The sequence below is a fragment of the Pogona vitticeps genome, chromosome 1 (assembly GCF_051106095.1).
Source record: "Pogona vitticeps strain Pit_001003342236 chromosome 1, PviZW2.1, whole genome shotgun sequence".
NCBI lineage: Eukaryota > Metazoa > Chordata > Lepidosauria > Squamata > Agamidae > Pogona > Pogona vitticeps.
The window spans coordinates 338,287,371-338,314,226 of record NC_135783.1 but is presented as its reverse complement, the minus strand read 5'-3'; the positions used below and the strand labels follow the sequence as shown (position 1 = coordinate 338,314,226).

Sequence of the window (26,856 nt, the reverse complement as noted above, 5' to 3'; positions counted from 1 at the left end):
GAAAAAAATGAAAAATAAACCATAAAAGAAGAAGAGAAAGGGAGAGAGTCAGAGATTAACTGGAGGGACGGCCTGCCTAAACATCCATGTTTTTAATTGGTTTTTGAAAACACCCAGCAAGGGGGGCTGTGCAAATCTCCGGAGGCAGATTGTTCCAGAGGCGGGGAAACCATTTCTTACAATTGTAAGAAGCCATTTCTTACAATTTCTAACAATTGTGACTTGCCTATATATATTTATCTTGCCACATGTCATGAAATGATCTATTTCAAACAGCCTTCAGAGTGTTTCTGGTCTAATAATTCCATGTGGTTTTTCACAGAATTTAGGAACCGACTTTTTGAAACTACGATTTCCAGAATTCATACTAGCAAAAGGATTCTCGAAGTGGTTAGCTGAAAGAAATAATGTTGTCATTGATTCTGATTTATAAAAGGAGCATCAGGGCTGTCAAATGTATAAAAAATAATATTAATTCAGAACATAAAGTAATATGCACATTGTCTTAAATCTTAACCAGGGATCCGAGAAACATGGTAATATTCAAAGAGTATCCATTGTTGTGCTAATAGGTATAAAAATACAAGTGGCTTGTGTCTGCCAATCAATGGAGATCAGAGCTGTGCAAAGACAAGCGGAGATTAGAATCTTCAGCTGCTCTTTGAACTTCTGCCTTTTGCAAAACTGGGCATACGCAATGACAGGTTTTCAGTCTCAGGAAATAATAAGAAGCTTATCTTGAAAGGCCTGTCATCTTTTAATGTCTGGGTGATATTCCTGTTGTGATTAAGAGCGCAGGAAGCTGCCCTATACTTAGCCAGGGCATTGGCACGTCTAGCACAGTGATGTCCACACAGGAGAAAGAGCTTTAAGAAGTAATGTAGACCAAGATTCTTGCGCCATTCATGTGCGGCACCGTGTACCACCTCCTGCTTTCGCAAAGCAGAATAAACTCGAACGATGTGGTGCAGGCCAAACAGGAAGTCTTCCTGCAAGGGCTACAGCAGTGCATCAGTCCATGGTAGATCTACAGTCCCATCACTCTTGTTGTTAGGACAACTGTCGTCTATAAACTAGGAAGATGTATTGCTCTAATTCAGTGGTTCCCAACCATGAGTAACTCAGGTATTGTATTCGCGAAGGCTTTCACGGCCGGGATCTAATGGTTGTTGTAGGTTTTTCGGGCTCACAAAGTGCTGTCCTCTGAAGATGCCGGCCACAGAGACTGGTGAAACGTTAGGAAGAACAACCTTCAGAACACGGCCAAAGAGCCCGAAAAACCTACAACAACCAACGCAGGTATTCTTGGACTGCAGTTCCCAGAAGCCTTCGCCACCAGCTGTGCTAGCCTGAGTTTCTGGGAACTGCAGTCCAAGAACACCTGGGTGATCCAAGATTGGGAACCACACTGCTCTAATGTGTTCTTCTTTTGTGGTGCAGCTGACAGTAGAGATTGCAAGTTTTCTAGAGCAGTGGTCCCCAACCTCGGGCCTCCAGATGTTCTTGGACTTCAACTCCCAGAAATCCTGGCCAGCAGAGGTGGTGGTGAAGGCTTCTGGGAGTTCTAGCCCAAGAACATCTGGAGGCCCAAGGTTGGGGACCACTGCTCTAGAGTGTGGGAACCTTAGGTTTAAAAACATGCGGTGACATCAAGGGCCACACCAACACACATACCATATTTTTTTCTTTTAAAAAAGCAGCACCCATCAAGGCTGAAAGGACACTTCCAGTTTTGCAAAATGTTTCCAGAGGTGTAGGGCAGGCCTATACCTGGGAGAGTCTGGAAGGCTGAGGACCTCACATGACCTCACTGAGGACCTCTTGGGACCTCACGTGACCCATATGCTCAATGATTTCCATCTTTGCCTTACTGGATCATGCCTATATTGGCTGCTGAAGGTTGTTCTGTCCAGGCAAACTGTCCAGTCCATTTCTCTCTAAAAACTGTACCAACAGTGGAAGTTTGGCTGGAGTGATCCAGGTCAGTCTTCTCCAATAGGAAATCAGTCGCTAAAGGGTAATGTTTAAAGCAAGTTCCAAAATAGGGACTTCAGGGTCAATTCAGAGACCAAGAAACCATCTACAATCAAACATGGACATTTAATTCCTGGATAGCTCAGTGATTTAGGCACTGGGGTACAGACCCAGAGGTTGGGATTTCGGTTCCCCACTGTGCCTCTTTGACAGGGGCTGGACTTGTTGATCTATAGAGTCCCTCTGCAATTCTAAGTCATTCAAGCCAGACTGCAAATTGAGGACAACATTTTCCTCTAGCCATTTGATAATACTTTTAATTTTGCTGTTGTTGGTTTGCCAAGTGTGTAAACTAAGTTATGTCCCAACATGTCTGATACAGCACTTCTGTATGCTCTGTTCCCAGCTGAAAAGAAACCATGTGTTTTGATATGAGACCTCAGGGGTGGGACAATAACCAGCAATGACCAGCAATCCTTTGTCTAATTGGGTTGGGACCGACATTCCAATCCACATCACATCACCAGAAGTAGAATCTGAACCCCACATCTCCCATTTTGAAACTTGCTTTGAACAAAGGAAGCTGGTTCACTCATTTGGCCTTGGTTTTTGGAAAGTTTTATGTTTTCTCTGCATCACCCCCTGTTCTGTAACACCCAGATTGATGAAGGCTTCTGTGGGATGAAGGCTTGATGAAGGCTTCTGTCGGCAGCTAGCTTGTGTTTGTGATTTTTTTTTTTAGTGGTGTAATAAAAGTATCATCCACTCTTGCCTTCAGATTGTATACAAAGACCACATGACTCTTGTCTTTTTTATAAAAAAAATAAAGGGCATCTGCTGTGAGAAAAGGAATAATAGAAGGTTTAAGCTCAGAGATGATCCTTAAAACAGTGGATCAACACTCTTGCTTTGTGAAAACACCCCCACCCAAAGCAACCTCTATTATACACGTCTATTTTTACATTGCTGTTCTAATCTCCCTCTGAGCCGTCAGCTTTCTGTTAACCCATTGCCATTAAAGCTGAGATTGCTAAAAGCTGGCAATTTTGTTGTAATAAGCAAAAAGGCACATCTAATGCTCTCCATCATTTTGTCAAACTGGAAACAGTGCTCCTTCTATAGAATTAAAAACATAAAAATAGCCTCTCTTCATGAAAGAGGCTATTTTAGCTGCTATAATCAGACAGACTACAATAGAATGGAAAGGGAACTCATAGGACTCTCCTGATTTTTGACTGTGTTGACTTGCAAGCTGTTTTAATGATGTTTGATCTTGCAGTGTAATTCCCTCTAACATGCATGAGGGAATCTCACAATTCCTCAGTTTAAATGTTGGATCAGGCTGCATTCTTGTATCTCAGTAGGATTCCTTTTACCCATAGGTTATCATGCAACTGTGCCATTTATTTTAGTGGGACTACTAGTCAAGCAAAAATGCACAGGTTTTGACTGCCAGGAATGTTAAATGTGTTAATAAAAGAATAGAATGTTAGCTTATATCCCTTATAATCCTGAGTATACACCATTAATTGAACATGAGAATAGCCTTGCTGGGATCAGACCATTTCTGTCCCACATTTGCTCTAACATGTATGATTATATGCACCTGTATACTCTCCCCTTATTCACTATTTTTCTAATTGTCCCCAAACAGTAAAGCAAAGAGTAGCGCTTATATACTGCCCCCCCCCCCAGTGCTTAAAGCACTCTCTGAGAGGTTTACGATTTAATTATGCAGGCTACACATCCACTCCCCAGCAAGCTTGGTGCTCATTTTACCAACCTTGGAAAGATGGAAGGCTGAACAAACCTTGAGTTGGCGGCCAGAATCCGCTGGGATTGAACACTGACTGTGGCAGAGTTTTGACTCTAATACTACAGTTTAACCACTGCACCATAAGGTCTTCTAAGAAATTTGTACCTTGATTATTTGGGGTGCCCCTTCCTGCACCTTTTCTGCCTCTACAATAAACGTCTCCAGGTGCAGGAAGCAGTTGGATGCCAGATGCACTATGGTTGAAGCATGATGCCTCCGTACTTCTAAAGGGCTGCCCGATAGATTTGTGGAGGCATAGAACGTTGTGAACCCAGACATCCTACTGCAGGTGAAACACACACAAACTCTTCTGCCACCACACCTGGACAAAATCTGATAGGAAAAAATAAGGAAGTGGGAGGGAGCATCTGATTTCATACAGTCATGTTTTGTAATAAAACAAGACATTCGGGGTTGTTCACTTTTTTTAAAGAATATAATTGTACTCCCCAGAAGCTTCCAGAAGTACACCTATCTCCTAAATGATGGGGCCTTGATTTAATAGAAAAGAAAAATGCATTTTAGAAAAACTGATCAGAGGCTCAGGAGCCTGCGGTAATGTTTGGGGAACCCACATGCAACGCATATGTTGTGTGTTGCCAACCACTGTTCATAAAAAGCATACAGCTGCAAATACAGGAGGTATCCTAAAGATCATCTAGTCCACCTTTGTTGATGCAAGCTCCACAACAAGAAATCACTACCTGTTTTGCTTGCAGACAGTGCTTCGCACATGAAGGTTCAAAAAGGGAACCTTCTACTGGAAGCTCTTGCAAAAATACTGTATATATATCTTGACTGTCAGGTTGCTATTAAAAGCACAGAAAGAGAACTGGTGAATTAAGTTCAAGTTGCCAATTCTCTACTGCAGGAAAAGGTACATCAGCAAATGGCTGTCAAAACCATAGCAAGTGATGCTCATGAGCAAAATGGCAGCATCTGGGCTATTGCAAGTATGTAGTTTAAAGCTACCTTCATTGTCCTATTTCAGCTTTTATCGGACTCAATCTTTCTACTTTTATGTAAAGTCAATGCCAGGGTGCTAGTGGTGCAACCCACCTTAATTCAGACCATGACTCAGTTTGAGAGTCCTGTCTAATTGCAATTCAATGAGAGCCAGTACAGCATGAGTATTAGTGGGCTAGAAATCAGGAAGTCTGGATTCTAATCCCACACCACAGATTGCTGGAGGGGAGTAAAAAAAAAAATCCATAAACTTTAAGCTCATAAAACTGTCTCAGACTTGACCCACCTCACAGGGTCATTGTCAAGTTAAACCTTAGGAGGAGGAGCACCATATATACCACTTCTTTGAAAGAAAGGTAGGATATAAATGTAACAAATATACAAATGAACAGATTATCCCAGTCACAAGAACTAGTGGGAGGTATAAAAGGATCTAAAAGCTGGCTGGCTAGCTCAGTGAGTTATGTATCTGTCTGCAGAGCCAGAGGCTTAGCGCTCAGTTCCACACTGTGCATCCCAAAAGAGCCATCTGTGTGATCTTGGGCAAGTTGTACAGTCCCAGGATGCCCCAAGAAGAAAATGGTAAACCACTTCTGAGTACTCTCTAGCTAGAAAACTCTGAAAAGGGTCACTGTAAATGAGAATTGACTTGATACCCACACTACTACTCCTCCTCCTTCAAAAACACCAGGCATAGTCAATCAAAATTATAAAAACATTGACTGATATTGTATAACAGATACAAGTTTTAACCAAAAAGCTACGTATATGTTAAATATCGGTGCAGTATATATGCTGTTCCTAATATTGCCATTTTTTGTAGCTCTGATGGTGCGATTTCTGAGATCTGCAACTGCTTATAGTACTGTGTGAAATTTCTTGATATTGTTCCCAAAGCCGGAATGACTATGGGGACCACTGAAGTGTGTTTCATCCACAAGTGAGATGTTTTGATTGCCAGGTCTCTATACTTTCTTAGTTTTTCCAGTTCTTTATTTTTAACTCTGGCATCCCATGGGATTGCAATGTCAATGATCCAGACATTTCCACACTATGTCTGGTGTGTTATGTTCAAGATATCTATCCGTTCGGATCTGGAAGTTCACAATATCTTGACTTTGTCATTTTCTGACACATTATTATCATTGTTGTTGTTGTTGTTGTTGTTGTTGTTGTTGTTGTTGTTAAACAGGATCTACTAATAGATCTCTGGACAATACAAGGAACTACAGCAACAAACCCACCACCACCAAATTAGGCAACTAAAAGTTGCTAATTTGAAAGGAACGGAGACTTCAGTTCTAGAACTGCGAAGGCATCTCAGGGCTGCAGTAAACTCACAAAAGCTTTGTTCCTTAACCTTTCCTTCCTTTTTGGAAACCACTTTTTTTAATGTGGCCCCGGCTGATGGATAGCAGGTGCCAGAATAAGGTGGGTGGGGAATGAAGAAGATTCCAGGCTCTTGAAAGGCCGCCTGTCCATCCTTTCCTGCTCTAAAAACAAGCCCTTAAAACACATTCCATATTGTAATATAGGACAGCTAAATAGCCACAGTCTCTACTTTATGCCTGCTATGCATATTCCACACTCTAGCATCCAGTTCATTTCAGATTAATATCCAGGGCAACGCTGGGAAGAAGTTGTTCATTTGGGTCCTCTGATCTTCTCTGCCGGACCTGACCTGCTGCTGGCACCGATTTCTTTCTAGACCAAAAGGGGTGGGAATGTTCTCAGCGACTTTGCTAATAACTTGCCAGTTACATATCTCTTCTTTGGCTTTCTCCCCTAGGAACTGCATCGCTAGTTCAAATACGGCAGGGGCTCCTTGCCTGGTAGAACTCTCAAGCCAAGCAAATGCCTTGCCATTCTTGACCCTCATGTGGCGTGTTTGCTTAGAAGGGAGGGGAGCAACGTGCCCTGCCATCACAATAATTGTCCCTCTTCAGCTTAATGGCACACAGCAAATTCAATCAGGCAGCCTGTGTTGCCTTTCACTGGGGAACCAAGCAAATAGTAGGCCAGGATGTGTTTAAAAACCACCCACAACTGCTTAGTGGGAGCAATCACCATTTTAATGTTAATATTCTCCCTCTTCTCCTTGCTCTGTGCTCCTTGCATCCAGACAATTAACCTTGCTCAAAGCCTCCGGGATAAATAGCTCCTGTTGCTGTCAGTATCTTGTGCTTCTTTCGTTTGGAGAACTGGGTTGTTACACTCAATCTGCAACTGCCTAAGCTGTAACCATTAAACAGCAACCAGTCTCTGGACCAGCATCTAAAACAGACTCACCTGGCAATTTCCGGCTTGCCACGGACTTTTGGGATTTTACTTCCAAGAGCAAAGGGCCTGGCAAAATCCATCATGTCGTGAATCTTTGGACTTTTAAGTTCTTCACCCTGGTACTAGCCTGATGAAATGTTGTTTTAATCCACAAAAGCTCATGAATTGTATGGTGATATTTTTTAGTGGTCTATAAAGGGAGCACCTATTTTGGCATTAGTATCTGACAACGCAACAGTACTGCAGTGGGAAGCTGCCTTATTTTGACACATGGAAGATGTCCAGGAGGCTGAAGTAGATGCCAGCTGAAAAGTGGGCTGCTGTAGCAGGTCTAGGGAGAGCCATTTTCTGTCCCCTGGACTGGGGGGGGGGGCATGGTGAGGATTGTACGTGTTGTCAGAAAAATGGGGGATTTCAGGTGCTAAAGGAGGGGGAGGGATTTGGAACTTATTTGAAGTTCTTATCTTCACTCCTGGCTTTTTGAGTTTTTTGGGTTTTTTTGGATGTGGCAATTTTTTATATTTTTACTGAAAAACAGGCCTGTTATTTCTCCTCCATGACCAATCATTGGACAAAAGCATGCTAATAGGCAACTTGTGAAGCTGCAAAACAATGTGGGAGGATAAATTACATGTCATTTACTGTGTAAGGCAGCTCTGCTTCTGATAGCAAAGCTGTCAATTTTGTCTGTTTCCGCTCTTTGTCAAAAGAGGATCTCTGTGGAGTTTCTGCGCAGCTCCTGTGTTCTTGTGTACCTTCTCCTTGATCCCTAAATGCTGTTTTTCCTCTAATGTAAATCCTCTACAGATATACTCAAAATTAACTCCCTTTGATGTCTTGCGGGTAAGTGGTTATAGGATGGCAGCCTAAGGAGATACAGTAGTGTGATTAGCCCTACTCAGGCCTAATTCAATCAGGCTGTGAGCACATTTGACTTAGAGCAAACCGCCACGTCCCATCCCTTCCATTATTGCTTTCTTCCAGATTGCAATGCTGAACGTGAAGAAGAGAGAAGTTCCTTCTCATGTGTAGGTTCTACACAAGAGCAAAAAGCTTAGAAAGCTGGTACTCTTCCTTACATGGGAGTTGAAGTCTTCTCATGCTGTAGCCAAGAATAATAGGCTAAGTTGTCCCATCAATGCATGCTCACCATGTCTGTTTCAATAAAACCTTAATATACCTGACCAGGAATCTAAGCAGATGGAGAGTGTTTTTCTGATAAGAAAAGAGACTGCAAAAATAATATACTTACCACATGAGAGTAGAAAAAGGGGGGAACTTTGCCCTCCCCTGCATTTGAAGACATTCAAGTCAAAATTGGCTCACAGTTTTCTCTTGCCTTGGAAAAAAGAATGGGTTTCCATTTATGATATGTATTCCAACAATAAGGAATTGTTCTTCTTGTGGGATGACGAAATAATTTCCTCATCCCCGACCTCTTTAATGCAATTTCCTCTCAATGAAATTAATTGAGCATTTCACAATTCAGTATGGAGTCGCAGCCAAAGAAACCTGTATTGGTTCTGTGGTTATGTTTAGGCCGCTCTGCAAAATATATGATTAATATACCTGGTAACAGAAATCAGAAACGTAAGCTTTTTGGACTACAGCTCCCAGATGACACATCCAGTATGACCTGTCAATGTTTTACTCCAAAGTGTAAACATATTTTGTGGAAACATGGATGAGAGTGGCTATAGCTTGTGTCTTGATGCACTACAGTGGTGGAAATTTGGTGCCGTAGCCCTCATGATTTCCCATGTGTTTTCCCATATGTCTCTAAAGCAAAACACTGTGAGTTGCCATACTCTCAAGTGACTGGGAGACAAAATAGCTCAGATCTTCACTTTGCCTGGCAAAAGCTTGCACCTCAGCTGGAATATGAACCAGTGAGATAGCTCCATCCAGAGTTGTAGTGGAACTCACAGAGACTGGACTTCCTCTTTGGCAGAAACAGTGACATCATCAGCCACTACCTTCAATCTTCAGGGATGTTGCCAAGTCTTTGAGTCTGAGTCCAAGTCTTTGGTCCCAAGTCCCAAGTCTGAGTCCCTATTAAAAATAATGTTTTTTTCCCCCAAGGGGGTGGGTGAGTTCTGAGTTGTGAGCCAAGTCTGAGTCAATGGGGGAGGAAACCCCAAGTTGGGTCTGATTTGAGTCACTGGTGCAGCTTAAGTCCAACGTCACAGCAAGTCTCACGACTTGAGTGCCCATCTTCCTTCTTCCCTCTAACTTTCCGGACAATCCTCACAGTAGCTGGGGAAGAAATGGATTTACCCAGGAACGGTGTAATTTTACTAGATGACTCTCTTGTAATACAACTTATTTGAGATTGGTTTGATCTTGAATGGGCAATTAAGATCTATAAACTGTTGAAAAAGAGACCTAGTACTCCTTTGTTGATACAGACTGAGCCAGTCACCTAGATCTTTGGACTCTCGTCTTGGAGGAGGGATGCCTGTACGGACTGCCATGATGAGCACCACCACTTCTAGGTTTATCATGGCACTGTTGGCTGTATCCAATGTTAATGTCCCCTCCCCCCAAAAAATGGCAAGAGTTGTGGATACTCCACAAGCACTTGTGTTCGCGGAACAAGTGGAACAAGTATCACCAACACCACTGAGCCTAGTAAAGTTGTAATATATGGTAGAACAGCAAATAGAATGCTTTGAGGAACTGGGATGTTCTGTGCAAAACTTTGATAGAACAGCTTGCACAGTTTCTTGCACAGGCAGCAGAGCTTGGAAATGTTACGATTTGGGAGACTATAACTCCCATGCTGGCTGGGGGATTTTGGGAGCGGCAATAGAAAAAAAGGAATATTGCCAAGCACTGATGGAAGGAATGAAAATTTGACATTTGCGCAGGGATGAAACATTCTTTCTGCAAGCAGTAGAAACTTTGCAGCAGTGGTATCACACCATTGGATACAACTGTTGGATTCGTTGGTAATCTTGAAGATCAATTACTGCAGCGCTCTCTATGTGGACCTACTTTTGACCACTTTATGAAAGTTGCAGCAGGTGCAAAATGTGGCTGACCGGTTGATCTCAGGAGCTTCTGGATGCAACCATACCTCCCTGATTCTGGCAACCACTGCACTGGTTCCGTGTCTGCTTTCATGCCAAATATAAATGTTAATTTTAACTTCTAAGGCCCTGACCTGCCACTTATTGGAGCATCTCTCCCTAAGATTTTCTACCTGGACCACTCAATCATCTCAGGCTTCATTGTTGCAGGGGGTTACTGTGAGAGAGGCCTGGAAAACAAGCACCAGGAACGGGGCCTTCTCAGTGGTGCCTGTAACATTGTTGAACTCACTGCCTCTTGATGTATGCCAGCCTCCCTCCCTTCTATCCTTCAGGAAGCCGATTAAAAATGGAGCTAGTCAAAGAGGCATTCAGGAACATCCACCTCGTGTGAGAGATTTCCTGACCTTGTGTAGCTTTATTTGATATACAGTAACTGTCACTATTGGGTGTGTTTGTGTTATGTTACATTGCACTTATGTTTGGTTTTGTTATTGTCATTGTTATGTATAATTTTGGGTTTGATGTTGTGAGTATGTGTTTGACTTTTGTAAACTGCCTGGAGAAGTGTGACTTCTCACTAGATGGGCAATCTATAAATACAATCAATCAATCAATCAATAAACAAACCTAAATATGGTTTCAGGGCTCTCATCAAAGGGCAGCCATGAGAGACAGAGGATTTTTCAAGAAGTAGCTCTATATTTGAATCACTCAATCTGTATGGGGAAAATGTATGAACTTTTTTTATTTGGCTTTCAAATCCATCTTTTTGTGTGATATAACATTTTAACCAGTGTTTTTCTCATGTTATAATGCTTTGGCTTTCAATTGTGATTTTATTGATTGTTGATGCATTGTTTAGTACTGGTTGGATGGAAGCCGTCCCAAGAGAGTGTTACCCTGCAAGTCAATCTATAAATGATTTTTTAAAGGAACGAGAACATTAAGACGAATTTATTTGGAGAACGGTAGAGAGCAAAAGAAAGGGAAGGGGACAAATAACCAGGTTGTCAATCCCAGGAAGAAATGGTTAGAGACTTTGAAATGAACTAATAATGAATAGAATGTGCAATGCAGACTTCAGCCTTTCTCTATAAAATTTCTAAGGTGAAACAAAATGGTATGGCCAAGTGAGCAAAATTTTATGTGTATATATATTCAAAGAGACGGAACATCCAAAAAAAAAATTATATATATATATTTCTTTGCAATATTGATTCTCTCTCCAGTAACACAGTTGCCTGGTGGGCTTGCAATAATAAAACATAACTTCTTTTTGCTTCTAAGAAAGGAGAAAGATGGGGCTGATGACAGAAATGACAGAACCACTATAACTGTGACGCCTACAAAAGAAAATCACAACAGAGATTCTCCAAATAGCTTTCTTTTTTCTGTGTAACTCCAGATATAACCAAGAGTAGGAACTGAGCCTTAGCTGAATTTTGTATGCACCTCTTGCTGCATTTAGTTTTCCTCCACCCCTGTTGAACATTTTTAGAAAATGCTATGGTGCAGGGAGGAGAGGATGCAACAAGGCACAGGTATTTCTGATCTTAGAAAACTTTCAGATGTTCCTTCTGTTGTGCAGATTTAGCATATTTTTAGTAAACAAGCCATCTGTTGTCTTGCAAGTGAGGATGCTGAAAGTCTAACCCACCCAAACACATGATAACAATGCTGTCTTTGTGGGCTTTCCATGCTTGGCAAAACACTGGCTAAAGAAAGCTAGACTATTTTCGTAAGAATTCTTGCACTTCATAAAAAAAAAAAAGCAATAATGTTGGATAAAGACAATGCTTGATTTAGAAAGCAGTTATTCCAACGAGAACTTTAAACAATGGACATTTGGTTGATGGCCTTCTCTTTATGTTATCTGCTGATAAGAGAAGGTCACCAAACCAAAAATTGTATCATACATCAAATTCCCAATCAGGCCCCAGTTAATGCATGGTGTCAGTGGTTTGCTGGATCACATTAGTTTGAGGTCTAGAGATCCTCCTGACATCTTCAGCAATTCCTTTCCTTTCTGATATCCAGCCAGGTCAGGAAGAAGCCTATCCTGGAATATGTATTCAAAGAGAAGGAACATCCAAAAAAAAAAAAAAAAAGACTGTAGCTGTGATAGAACATCTGCTTTGTATACAGACAGCTTTCCACATTTCTGTCCACGCCTCCAGTTCCATCAAGTACAGTTTGAGATGGTACAGCGTGATAAAGACTTTTTTGCTCCTACAACTACCTAGTTCAGGTTTTAGAGCTTTTCTAGAAGGCATATGCAGTGGTGCCTCGCTTAACAACAATAATCCGTTCCAGGAAAATCACCGTAAAGCGAAAACATCGTAAAGCGAAAATAAAAACCCCATTGAAACGCATTGAAACCCGTTCAATGCATTCCAATGGGGTAAAAACTCACCGTCCAGTGAAGATCCACCATAAGGCAGCCATTTTTGCTGCCTGTATAGTGAGGAATCCATCCCTAAACACAGCGGGGAGTCATTTTAATTACCCGGTGGCCATTTTGAAACCACCAATCAGCTGTTAGAAAAACATTTATTTATTTATTTATTTATTTATTTATTTATTTATTTATTTATTTATTTATTTATTTGATTTATATCCCGCCTATCTGGCCCGCGGACCACTCTAGGCGGCTTGTTTTGCGAAGAATCGGTTCCCGAAGCAGGGAACCGATCATCGCAAAGCGAAATTCCCCCATTTAGACCATCGTTTTGTGATTGCAATTGCAATTGCAATAAGATCGTCGTAAAGTGGATTCGTCATAATGCAGGGCAATCATTAAGCGAGGCACCACTGTTTCAAAAACTGATATTCCACTTCAGAATTCTTGATGCCTTTAATACAGAAATGTGAGATGTTTCTGGATGATGTACCCAAGATGCTTTGAGTCAGCGGGTCAGGGGGCATGTTTGGAATGAAGACTCCACTATTAATTTCGTGTGCTAACACTCATGTGATGCTTCCTTTTTGTTCAGGTTATAGAGATATAATTAGGAGCTCCTCTATAACAAGAGGAGTTTTGGTACAGAGACAGCCTTGGTCGCCCTGTATGATGACCTTTGCCGGGAGAGAGACAGGGGGAGTGTGACCCTGTTGATACTCCTGGACCTCTCAGCGGCTTTCGACACCATCGACCATGGTGTCCTTCTGGATAGGCTGGCTGGGTTAGGAGTTGGGGGCACTGTTTTACGGTGGTTCCGCTCCTTCCTAGCTGACCGTATCCAGAGGGTGGTGCTGGGGGACAGTTGCTCTGCCCCATGGCATTTATGTCATGGGGTTCCTCAGGGCTCGATACTGTCCCCCATGCTGTTTAACATCTACATGAAACCGCTGGGAGAGGTCATCAGGAGGTTTGGGCTGAAGAGTCAGCAATATGCTGACGACACTCAGCTCTACCTCTCGTTTTCCACCAATCCAGGTGAGGCGGTTTCTGTGCTGAACTCGTGTCTGGACCTGATAATGGACTGGATGAGGGTTAATAAATTGAAACTCAATCCAGACAAGACGGAAGTGCTGTTAGTGGGTGCTTCGCCGGACAGGTTGGAGGGCCACTTCCCTGTCCTGAATGGGGTTACACTCCCCCTAAGGGACAGGGTCCGCAGCCTGGGGGTGCTCCTGGACCCCAGTCTAACTTTGGAAGCTCAGGTGGACTCGGTGGCCAGGGGTGCCTTCCTTCAGCTGCGGAAATTATACCAGCTACGGCCCTACCTGGACGAGCGGAGTCTCATGACAGTTACACATGCACTGGTAACATCTCGTATTGATTATTGCAATGCGCTCTACGTGGGGCTGCCTTTGAAGACGGTCCGGCGACTGCAACTGGTTCAGAATCGAGCTGCGCGGCTGGTGAGTGGTGGGGCCGCCAGAGAGCACATCAAGCCGATTCTGTACAATTTACACTGGTTACCAGTTGCTGTCCGGGCCCAATTCAAAGTGCTTGTTTTGACATATAAAGCCCTAAATGGCTTGGGCCCTGGATACTTGAAGGACCGCCTCCTTCCATATGAGCCTACCCGGCTGTTAAGATCTAGCCAGGGGGCCCTTTTGAAAGAGCCATCCCTCAAGGAGGTAAGAGGGATGGCTTGTAGACAAAGGGCCTTCTCGGCAGCTGCCCCCAGACTATGGAACGCCCTCCCAACTGAAATTCGCCTGGCGCCGACACTGATGATATTTCGGCGCCAGGTCAAAACATTCCTGTTCCAGAAGGCTTTTAATTGAAATAACATTAACTGTGGGTCTTAATGATGGCAATTTTAATTGTATTTTAATTGTATTTTAATCATTTTATTTTATTCCATTGAATTTTAATTGTTGTAAGCCGCCCAGAGACCTTTGGGTAGAGTGGGCGGCATATAAATTAAATAAATAAATAAATAAATAAATAAGATGTGAATTGTGCACCCATTGGCCAAGGGGCAGCTCAGGGTCTTCATAGACTGCCCCATCATCAGTAGCAAAAAAGGCTGAAAATAGCCAGTCATGCTACCTGAAATTTCCAAGGAGCAAGGTTATGTGAGTGTGGACCTGTTTTAAGCCTGAAATAGTCTCTCCCTGTTCCACCTTTTCCAGGAGAATAGATTAGTGAGGGTGGCTGTATGAGGATACACAAGGTGGCAGGAGATTAAGAACAGTGAGAAGATGAATGAAGGAGTCTTAGCAGCTTTGAAATCACTCATCCTTCCTTCACAGTAGTTAAACTGTCAATAGAAATATAACACTACTTTTCAGATGAAAGGCCTGAGTTCAGCTTGTCATTTATGTGCTGTACCTGAAGGTTCTGTACCTGTACTATAGACTAATTTCACATCTTTGATATTGGAATCAGATTGAACCAACATAATGTCTGAAGCCAAGGTTTTGTATTTTTGAACTGTGACTTTCCATTCTGTATTATCTGCTGTGTAGCAAGAAGGTGGACATTCAAGAGGAAAAGAAATATTAAGAAGGGAAGAAGTGGCATTTCACCCATTTTTCTCTTTACCTTAGGGAGCAACATTCAGCAGTTTGTTTGTTTTTTCTAAAGGAGAAAATCATTCATTGAAATTTTTTTTTGTACACAGGGTCAACATTATGAAGAAGAAAAAAGAGCTTTAAGCCACGAAATAATAGCCCTGAATAACCATTTGATAGAAGCCAAGGTGACAATTGATAAATTGTCAGAAGATAATGTAAGTACTCTGAAAGTGGCTATTTGTCATGATCATGTATCAAAGTAAAAGTGATATGAATTGTTGCATTAGAAACAGTCCAGGATGTGTGCTGGTCCGTTTTATTCATTACTTATCTTTAATTATTCTACTTCTCACATTATTTTCCTACAGTTCTGTAAGAATATAGGGATTTACACCTTCCCATATTTCTTGCACAGCTGAAAGAATGTATTATCAACATAAAACGGTTGCTGTTGTATCTACTGTATGCTTATTACATGTTCCTTCCACAGTGTTGTTGGAATTATGATTGAATTGGAAGCAGCAAAGCTGAAATAAGGCTGCAATCCTACAGTCATGGCCAAAAATATTGGCACCCTTGCAATTCTGTCAGAAAATGGAACCCTTCTCTCAGAAAATTATTGCAGTTGCAAATGTTTTGGTACTCACATGTTCATTTCTTTGGTTTGTGTTGGAACAACATAAAAAACAGAGAAGAAAAGTCAGATCTGATACAATCCCAAGCAGAAACCCAAAAATGCACTGGCCAAAATTATTGGCACCCTTAACTTAGTATTTGGTAGCATCCCCTTTGGAAAAAATAACTGAAATCAATCACTTCCTGTAACCATGAATGTGTTTCTTATACCTCTCTACTAGAATTTTGGACCACACTTCTTTTGCAAACTGCTCCAGGGTCTTCAGATTTGAAGGATGCCTTCTCCCAACTGCTGTTTTGAGAGCTCTCCACAGGTGTTCTATGAGATTCAGATCTGGACTCATTGCTGGCCATTTCAGAATTCTCCAGTGCTTTGTTTGTAACCATTTCTGAGTGCTTTTTTGAAATATGCCTCGGGTCATTGTCTTGCTGGAAGACCCATCACCTCTGGTGGAGGGCATGGGTCTTCCATGAGTGGCCAGTGTCAGAAAGACACTACGTTGCACCCCAAAATTCTTTGGTAGTTATCAGATTTTATGATACCATTCACTCAGCCACGACATCCAGTGCCAGAAGCAGCAAAGCAACCCCAAAACATCTTTGAACCTCCACCATGTTTGACTGTAGGGACTGTGTTCTTTTCTTCGAATACCTCATTTGTTTCTCTGTAAACAGTGCCATGATGTCCTTTACCAAAAAAACTCTACTTTTGTCTCATCTGTCCACAGTATGTTCTTCCAGAAGAACTGTGGTTTTGTCACATAAGTTTTGGCATACTCCAGTCTTGCTTGCCTTTGTGTCAACAATAGTGTCCTCCTGGGTCTCCTACCATAGGGTCGCTTTTCATTCAGATGGTGACGGATAGTACGAGCCGACACTATTGTACCCTGCAGATCGGCTTGAATTTGTTGGGAAGTTAATCTGGGTTCTGTACCCACCATTCATTATAATTTTTCAGTAATTTTCCTCTTCCGTCCATGTCCAGAGAAGTTAGCTACAGTGCCATGGGCTGTAAACCTCTTGATCATATTGCACAGAGTGGAGACGAGAACATTAAAATATCTGGAGATGGACTTGTAGCATTGAGATTGTCAATGTTTTTCCACAATTTTTCTCTCAAATCCACAGACAACTCTTTAGACTTTTCTCCATGCTCAGTGTCACACACAATACAAAGGTTGAATCAACTTTTCTGCATCTTAACTGGTTGCAAGTGTAATTACTATATTGCCGAAACCTGCGACGGTTGTGTCTAAATACAAATTAAAGGAGCATCACATGCTTGAAAAGCAATTATTTCTTTCAATTTAGACAGGGTGCCACTACGTAATTTTGGCCAGTGCATTTTTGGATTTCTGTGTGGGATTGTATCAGATTTGACTTTTCTTCTCTGTTTTTGTTGTTATTGTTGTTGTTGTTGTTGTTGTTGTCGCTGTTGTTGTTCCAACACAAACCAAAGAAATGAACACGTGAGTACCAAAACATTTGCAACTGGAGCAATTTTCTGAGAGAAGGGTTCCATTTTCTGACAGAATTGCAAGGGTGCTAATATTTTGGCCATGATTGTACATGGGCCAATGATGTCAAAAAAGAGGACTAGCATCAGAGAAAATGTTTAGAGCAAGAGCTAAAGATAAATTATACCATTATTTCTTATTCAGGACTTTAATGTGAGAACTAGACTTTTGTCTCCTAGATAGACAGATAGACAGATAGACAGATAGACAGATAGATAGATAGATAGATAGATAGATAGATAGATAGATAGATAGATAGATAGATAGATAGATAGATAGATCCTTATTACATGTTCTTTCTACATGTTCCATATGTAGAAAGATATGTTCCATATGTGTGTGCGCACACACGCGCACACACACACACACATCACACACACACACACACACACACACACACACACGTGACCAGTGGAAGGGGGTTATTCTGGAAATTGTACTTCAAAAAGTAACTTTTTCTCGTGCTGTCCTTGACCCAACTGTGTCTACCTGGCTAAACATTTGGAGACTTCATGTGTCATTGTCAGCAATTGTTGGCGAGAGAGAGAGAGAGCGAAACCAGGTTGTTTATACAAGATTCATTTGAAACTGACCCTTAACTCTGGCAAAGACCACATAGAAGGAACAGGTTTTTAGTGACAACCAAGAACAGGCAGCAATGACTAAATTGTTCTCCACGTTGCATTTTTCAAGGCATTATCACATAGCTGATTATATGTGAGCCTGAAGATGTTCTTGGTGGTGAGCATAAATAACTGTTTTGTGGTCTCAAGCACACACAGTCCAGAAGCTCATTCAATTCAAAACAATTATGTTCATTGTTTCTCCAGGACAGATTCCCAGTGGCTGTACTTGTTGAAGTAAACAGTATCAATCTATCCTTTGAGAGCCACGTGGAACATCTTTAGTATTTGGCTCAAGACTTTTCTTAATTTCTGTTTATCGTCATCTTGGTACATTGGCTTGAATCCTAAAACAGCTTACATTTTCCAGACAAATTGCTGTGTTGGACGGTTACATCAAAAACAACAGCAGATTGTATTTGGTGGTGGATCAGGCCACCAGTGTAGCAGAGGGTTGGGAGATCTTCTGGAGAATATGAAGGATAGAGAGAGGATGTGTTCACCACATTGTGTAGGGGGAACTCCACTCACATGAAACAGATGTACCCTAAAGAGCTGTGTGGCACCCCGAATTTCCAGATTCGTTGTAAGATTTATACACTAGGCTGTAGCTCACCATGGCATAATACTGTAGATACATTGATTTATGAGGTGTCACAGGACTCTTTTTAGTTTTATCGTACAGTACAGTCTGACACACATCTGTTTAGTAGACCATATGGCATATAAGAAGGGTTAATATTAGGTAACTAAATATAGTACTGCAGCCTTAAGACGTTCACATTTTTCCATCCCCTGTTTCTCCTTGCACTCTCTTTTATACCATCTGTAGAGATTTTGAAGAGCTTTTGAACAATGCAAGGTGATGGGGGCTGCTGCTAGGGGAGTCTCCCAAAATCCAGTTTGGAAGGCACACCTCAGATGAGTTAACTGAGAGCAAAATGCTGACTAGCCAAGATGGCCAACAACCAGCTGAGCTGACACTAGGCCCACAGAAGCTGTACTGAATCCCAAACCTTCTTGGCTTATGTTCAAACTATCCATGTCCTGATCAAACTTTCTCCTGTGCCCTGGCCTGGAGGAGTTTTGAGTCTAGCACAGCTTGGCTCCTCCTGCTTTCCATCTTTTTTCCATCTTTTTTGGGGGGTTCCTCATGATAGACTTCAGCCAGCAGATCAGTTCTACTGGGAGATCCCTCTACTGACCGATCTCAGAGATCAGCCAACACAAGGAAGTTTTCCTGCCTATAATTTAGGATTCCACTGCCAACACAAGAGGGATACAGGTGGCAACTCCCTTAATTTGTCGAAATGCATGATGCTTCATTGCTTTGAATGAGTTTTTGGTGTTGCTTTTGTTTATTGTGTTTTAGTGTGGTATTTGTTTGGTCCTTTTTAATATTCCTGTACTTACTGTTTTTAGCTTTAAATATTGGCCTTTAATGATGTAAGCCACCTTGGGTCCTTTTTCAAGGTGAAAGGTGAAGTAAAAATATATTTTAAATAAATAAATAAATAAATATTTTACTGCTCTGACTTACAGCACTGTACTTGAACTGACATATACAAGTCATAAGATTCTGGCTGATATATTTTCTGTGATGGCAAAATTGTGTGTTTAAATGACCTTCAATCAGTGTGGCTTTCAGTTCTCTCAAATAACAATTTGCGGAGGAAAATAAGTGCTTCTGGGGAAGCAAAGAAAATTAAGAAAGGAAAACAACCAAAGAATGTTATGCAGTTCTATGGAAGCTTAATGCATATTGTTTTGTCATTTAGAATTGCTGTGTAAGATAATATGAGGCTTATAATGTCATGCAGGCTTTAGTGGAATGTTTTCTACCACTGTATTCAACAACAGAAATAAACTATATTACTTGATAGCCTGTGATTATGCAGTTGCCACTGCAAAGGGCTGAGTCAAGCCATGTATCTGTCATTGTTTTGCTTGACCATGCTGAAAACCTGGGATATTCCCCTTGTGTTTTCCTACTGATATAGTCAATATTTGTTTGTCCATCTTTAGCCAAGGAAAAACAAGATATTCCTACCACATAGACCCCTCCAGTGCTGTATAGTTGCCTGGCCTCTGATTATGAAGTTCTTGGATCCTTTGGCAATAACTTTCTATCATTCCATTCTCCATATGAGTATATCATAAAGCATATTCTATAAAGCACAGAACCCCGAAAATTATTCCTTTTAAGTTCTGGGGAATTTACAGAACTTAACAGAACAGATGTGTTGTTGTTGTTGTTGTTAACAAAATATGCACTTGGGGAAAATGTATGCAGTTCGAAACTGATGGAAAGCAACTAAAAAGAAATGGCTCCAAAAGTGAGGCACCAGGATTTACCTATCAGTTTCCAACTGCACTCTCCCCCCTCGCATATGTGCTAACAATAACAAAACTGTGGAAGTCTTGCCGTTGGTAACACCCTGAAGATGCCGATTTTTCAAAGCTGCAAACAGATTTCTGGCCACTTCTGTTTTGTTTTTCTTTTCCTTTTGTTTCATTTTTCCAGCACTTCATGCTGGCCCCAGAAGATCTGGGGAGGGGTGGCTGGCAAAAAATGAACGTTCCGGTTTCCCACCGTTCTCTGCATATTTACCATCTAAATAATCTGGGTATATGTCTGCTTTCAGGTGCTGATTATAGAAAAAAAGACATTTAACTCTATCTCTCTATATCTTTATTATTGTTCTTTTTGTTTTTGCAGGAGCTCTATAGAAAGGATTGCAATTTAGCAGCTCAACTGCTCCAGTGTAGCAAGAATTACGACAGGGCACATAAGCTTTCCGAGGTAACATAAATAAATGTATGTCTTAAGTTCATGAAAATAGCTGCCGCTCTAATTTGGTCCTGCTTCTTATAAGCAGTAGAAGAGTTGAGAGCAGGGAAGCCATTTCGTGTAAGCAAGGAAGACAGTAGAGGAAAGAAAAGTCAAAGTGTTTGGGACCCCCCCCCCCCAATGAAGTAATATTAAATCCTAGCATCTCTTTGTTTAGAAATTAACTTAGAAACAGAAAAGATAGGAATCTCTGTGAAGTAGCATCTAAGACAGTGGTTCCCAATCTTGGGTGTAACAGCCACCCTCAAACCTCAAAGAGTGGTTGCTACTTCACTTTAAACTCTGCTGCCACCAACTTATCCTTGAAAATCAAGCAGATAAGTGTAACTTTGAAAAACAAAAACTGGTTTATTGATTCCAGGAAATAAAAAATGTAAATCACTGGTAAAGAATCAGTAAGTCAATCACTGTAAATAAATCACTGGCTCTCACAGACTATTTCACACTGACAGGCTCTCTCACTCACTATAACTAACAAACTCTCATCTCTAATCTCTATCTATCTGCCCTCACACACTCTTCACCCCCCATTTTATACCGGCTCCTCCCCTTAAGTTCCACCCTCCGTCACACCATTGGCTGATGACTCACTGCCCAGCTGTGACGGACAGGTGATGTCTTGGCTGCCCGTTACATTGGGTAACCCAACAGTGCTTGGACTGCCATTCCCAAAAACCCGGGCCAGCACAGCTGGTTTTGAAAGATTCTGGGAACTGCAGTCCAAGAACACCTGAGCTGCTCGAGGCTGGGAACCACTGCTCTTAGATTAGAAGCATTCCTGCCAGTTGTTGCCAGTGTTTGGATGTCGCCTCAAAACAGTTGAAACTGCTTCGCCTTGTCCAGTTCTCCTCAGCAAGTATGGAAATGTGATGTATTTGGATGTGGAAAAGGCAGACCATAGGATTAGGCAAGCTGAGCAATTGATAAGGATACCAAGCTGAGGTGGGGTGGCCAAAGTGAGCTGAGGGAGTTGCATTTTCCCCCCAATTCATTGTCTACAGTGAGCTAAGGTGGCAAAAAAATCCAGTGTCTGTAACCTTGTTTTCCAGTGTTTTACCGGTTGCCTCGAAGCTCTGAAAACCTTCGTTCAATTATCTTTAAAGTATGTTTCTTTTCCTGTGTCTAGTTTGATCTCATTGGCACTTGTTAAAAATTAGTGGGCCATACCCTTCTATGAGTAGGGACTGGGGAGCAGTAGGGCTCTCAAGATCTGTCCTACCCATGAACCCCACCCCACCCTCAGTGGCCCTGAAAAGCTGGCTACAGAAGGAAGCATTGAAAGAATGCCAAGGGACAGCCCCAGATGTGGGTGTGATGAGGGCTATAATTTTTTCATTCTGTTCTCAGCACTCCTCGTATCTGTCTCCTGGCTGTCAATCACAAGGCTAATGAAGTGCAAGCTTATGCCATATTTTGATAACACCTTCTTTAAAATGTTTGACAAAGAAGATCTGAAAGATTTGGATTGCACAAGTGAAAAAAATGAAGTGTTTACTTGCTGACAGAAAGAGAATAAGAAGGAAGCCAGCCTAGCCTTCTTTGATATGGAGTTCCAGAATCAAGGAAACATCCACCAGGAAAACCCTATTAAAGCTTTAATTTCCTGAGCTTCTGGAAAACTAAAAGGGGTTCTATTATTTAATCCATTGATGGTCCAAAAATAACTCTCAAACCACATCTGGAACTCTCCCCATCTCTATAGTCTCCTCCTTCTTGTTACTTCCTAGAGGGAAGTATAACAGAGAGATCGGTTTGTGGCCTTGATCAAGATCTCAACTAAATACCTATCTCCTGATACCACTCTCCTGCCTCTGACATTTTGAGGTACCTTCCTTTTAAGCTTGGAGATTATATCTCCCCATCATGGCTTGTAACCTGCAATGGACTTTTCCTCCAGAAATCTGTCCAAGCCCCTTTTTAAAGGCATCTAGTCCAGAGGCCATCACTACATCCTATAGCAAGGAGTTCCACAGACTAACAAACATGGTGGGTAAAGAAATATTTTTTTGTCTGTTCTCACTCTCCCAACACTCAATTGGAGTGGAGCAGGTTTTCATGTGACATTGAGGTAACTTCTCGTACTAGCTAGAGGAGTGGCCAACTTCTAAAAGCCCCGATGCCACTCTTGCTCCCCATGAGACATCAGAAGTCTGCACCCTTTACTTTTGTGCCCTTATGCCCCTCCAAAATATTGTCACTGTGAACTGTGAAAAAAAAATTGCAATGGACCTCAAGTAAGTCAAGGACATGAACATAAAGCAACATCTACCCGAATGGAACAAGAAGCTTTTTGACATTAACAAAAAAAAAACCCTCAGAGGTGTTAAGTATCTGGGGTGTAGGGAGAGATCCTGTGCTAGCAGATGGATACGTATTCGTGAAGCTGTGGATTTAGGCCAGAATACATCTTTGGAATTCAAATCTATTATCACAGTGATTCTCAAATTTGGTCCCCAAATGTTCTTGGACTGCAACTCTCAGAAACCTTGGACAGCAGAGCAAATAGTGACGGCTTCTGGGAATTACAGTCCGAGAACATCTGGGGACGCCAGCTTGAGAACCACTGTTCTAGCACATAGCTCTTGCAAAATGCTTCTTTAAGAGAAGTAAAACCAGCTACCATGGACAGCGCCTGTCTGTTAATAAGCCTTGAGGTATGACAGCTTCTGCTGAAAGCCACTTTCAGCCTTGTTGTTCTGCAGTAACCATAATAGTAACACTACAGACCCAAAAAGCTGTGCAAGTACTCTCCTCTCCCAGAGTTTTTCTCTTTTTGCTATGCTGTAATCAGGACCAGACTGAGGATAGCACTTATAACATGTCATACACAATTGTGTCTTCAGAAGGTGGTTCCAAACTACGAAAGCTATTAAACTACACTTACAAAGGAAACAAGTGAAGATAAAAACTTGTGATTCTGGTGATTAATGGCAGGATACTCTTGTTTAAAGTGATTGATCTGGAATTATCTGTAAAATAAATTGGTTGAACATGGGGGGGGGTAAAATCTGTTTTTGTAATGATTTTACCTAATTTTTTTAACGTAGTGTTAATAAATTTGTTTTTTACTATTTGAATAATTTAGTTTTTATCTTGTAATACTGTGTTTCTAATGATATAAGCCACTTTGGGTACTTTTTTTTTAGAAAGCCAGGGTAAAAATATTTTAAATAAAAAAATAAAAATAAAAGAGGAGCAAAGTATACATTTTTGAAAATATATTAGAGGTTGCTGAAACCTATAAGAGGTGGTAGGAGACAGCAATAAAGTAATAAATGGCCAAAATAGTCTGACAGTGAAATCAGCTGTATTTGCATGTCTCAATATTTCTTTGAGAAAAGCAGCCCCATCATTCCCATACATTCATTTTAAAGTTTGGAAGCATTGTTTCATTGGACTTTAAGTAATAGAATCCCCCCCCCCCAGTGAGCATAGCCACTAACTGAAGGGAATTCTTGAGGTTATAGTCCAAAGAAATAACTTTTCCAGTCTTCAACTTGAGTCCTCATCAGCTGGACCTTCTGAGTCCGAAAGCATATGCCTTTAAAGAATTCTGCTTGACATTCATTTACCTATATTTTTCTTCCCCCTGTTTGTTACAGTTGCCATCAGACTTTCAGGAACGTGTTAGCATCCACCTTGAGAAACACGGGTGCAGCCTCTCCGTACCTCTGTGTCATACATCATTTGCCGACAACATACCGACTTGCGTCATTGCAAAAGTCCTGGAAAAGCCAGACCCAAATAGCCTTTCTTCACATTTATCAGGCTCATCAAACAGAGATCTCACCTTCCAGGACTGTACTGGGAAGCTTAGCCAAAGACCTCAGTACAAGACTGACATCTATTGCAGCGATACAGCTCTTTACTGCCCCGAAGAACGAAGACGGGAAAGAAGGCAGAGTGTTGACATGCAAGTGAAAGATGTTGGGTTCTTGAGGTCCCAAAACTCCACAGACAGCACGGTGGAAGAAGATGGTTTCCATTCCAGCTTTTCTCATGAAGCTTTTCCAGAATATGTTACCTCTTTACCTACTTCAAGCTCTTACTCCAGCTTCAGCGTAACATCCGAGGAAAAGGAGAACGCCCAAGCTAGCACGTTGACGGCCTCCCAGCAAGCCATTTACCTGAGCAGCCGGGATGAGATGTTTGAAAGAAAGCCCCCATCAGGTTACGACCACCAGGGAAGTCCAAGGTTTGCAAAGTCTAAATCCATCCAGCACATGGAGCTGGCCGATGACAACGAGAATTCTCCCACCTTCACGAGGACTATGTCGCCTTACGCAAGCGACCCTTATCATTTCTCAGCCATGACAGCTCAGCAAGCTTTAGCATCACAGAAAATGCGTAGTGAGTGCAGAAATACCCATTTGTCCGAGGAGGACCTTCCGGGACGGTGGAGGCAACTGAGCGTTGAGGACATCGGTGCATACTCGTACAGGAACAGCGGCAGGCTTTCGCCCTGCAGCTTTTCGGAGCAATATTATAGAAGTCCCATCAAGAAAGCGGACAGTCGGTCAAGTCCCATTTATGCTAGCTACAAAGGTGACAGCTTCTCAGAGGGAGATGAGATGTGTCAAGGCAGAGTTGCGGATTCTTGCTTCCTAAGAACGGACAGTGGCCTGAATATTGACATTAGCACTACCTGTAAACAGGACAAGCTGTCTTCTTACAAAACAAAAGAACTGAGAGACAAAAAGAATGAAAGAATCACGGTCCAGGTGTGCAGTAGCAAAAGCCTCGACGGCAGCCCCATACTCAAAAGGGAGTACGTGGATGTGAGTCCGAACAGTTCGGCCGAGTCCCTCAACCAGAGTTCTATGGAGGCTTCAGAGATCCACCAGTCTTCCATTGAACAAGGAAGCCATTCAAGCCTTCACAGCAAGCAGCAGCAACAGTTTCACCGGACTGGAAGTACAGGCTTGAGTCGGAAAGACAGCCTAACAAAAGCACAATTGTATGGGACTCTCCTCAATTAAACATCATCCAAAGTTGCAATAAGGAGATGAGACAACAGTGACTGACAGAGATGACCTTTGATACTTTTAGTGTACAGTTGGCTTCTAGGGAACAGAACTATTATAATATATATATATAGATCTATATATATATATATCTATACATATACACACATATATTCATACTCGCAATGGTACTATTTTAAAAGGAGACGTATAAACCCAAATGTGATGGAACAAAACAAAACAAAACAAAAACATTACATGGCACTTTTCACACGATGACTTTTCCATCTTGGATACTAACCCTTTGCCCACTTTTATAACCTGAGATATTTTTATAAACAAAATGGTATTTATTAGACTGTCCTTAGTACTCTCAAGCGCTTTGAGTGACACTTTTTTGTCCCCTTTCAAGTAAGTTTCTTATTTATTTTTTTGTGCATGAGGCCACCTGTGCCTAAACTCTTGGAGGAAAAGGGTTTAAAAAACAGAAAGTAAAAGAGAAAGAGAGAGGGAGGGAGGGAGGCAGCAGAGGACAAAATTATATCCCCATAAGATTCTTTTAAAAATCATGTGCAGAGCAAGTTGTACAAGAATGATGATATAATAAAGAAGTCTATTTTTTAAACGAAATGGAAACAAATTGAGCCACTAATGTCTTTAAATGCAAATGTATTTCAGATAAAAAAATGATTTGGGGGGGGATCAAATGCACAAAGTCATAAGAATATTTTGGCTCATCTGTCCCATTGTGTTTCAATTTTCCCACCCTATACGCTACCTCAACATTGAGGTTTTCTCTGTCACTTATTTTTCTGTAGGCTTGCATTTATATTGTCTCAAATGCATGGAGTGTCATAACTAGTACTGTATTTTGCATTACTTAATAAAGACACAAGTGGAAATGTTTTGATTTTTTTTTCTCATTAAAACATGCTCTAAGAGGATGCTGTCGTTACTGAGTATTGTGTTCAGCAGGGTCGGGTCAGAATGGTTTAAGACAGAGAGCTTGGATGTTTGAGTTTTTGAGACTTATCTCCCAGAATTCCTGAGGCAGAAGACACTCCTAATCATTAAGGTGTGCCATTTGAGTGGCGCTGGTTTGTTTGTCCAGGAGGTAGACTTGAGACATCCTAGCAAATAGGCCCCTGTTCCAGGTGAGTGAAACGTAGGTGTCTGAAGGTGTGTGTCGTAGATTAGCAACTCAAGTCTACCCAAGACTAGGA

The 26,856-nt window shown here is 41.6% G+C and overlaps 1 protein-coding gene across 7 annotated transcripts in view; it reads left to right on the top strand.

The window, feature by feature from the left end:
• The window catches only part of BEGAIN (brain enriched guanylate kinase associated), a 252,169-nt gene extending 225,592 nt beyond the window's left edge, over positions 1-26,577 (top strand). For all 7 annotated transcript variants that reach the window (XM_072986673.2, XM_072986672.2, XM_078383787.1 and 4 more), the window contains 3 exons: positions 15,150-15,257; positions 20,538-20,621; positions 24,272-26,577. In XM_072986673.2, the coding sequence (XP_072842774.1) occupies positions 15,150-15,257; positions 20,538-20,621; positions 24,272-25,648 (1,569 nt within the window). In that variant the 3' untranslated portion in view covers positions 25,649-26,577. The remainder of the gene's footprint in view (positions 1-15,149; positions 15,258-20,537; positions 20,622-24,271) is intronic.
• The last annotated feature ends 279 nt before the right edge of the window (positions 26,578-26,856 follow it).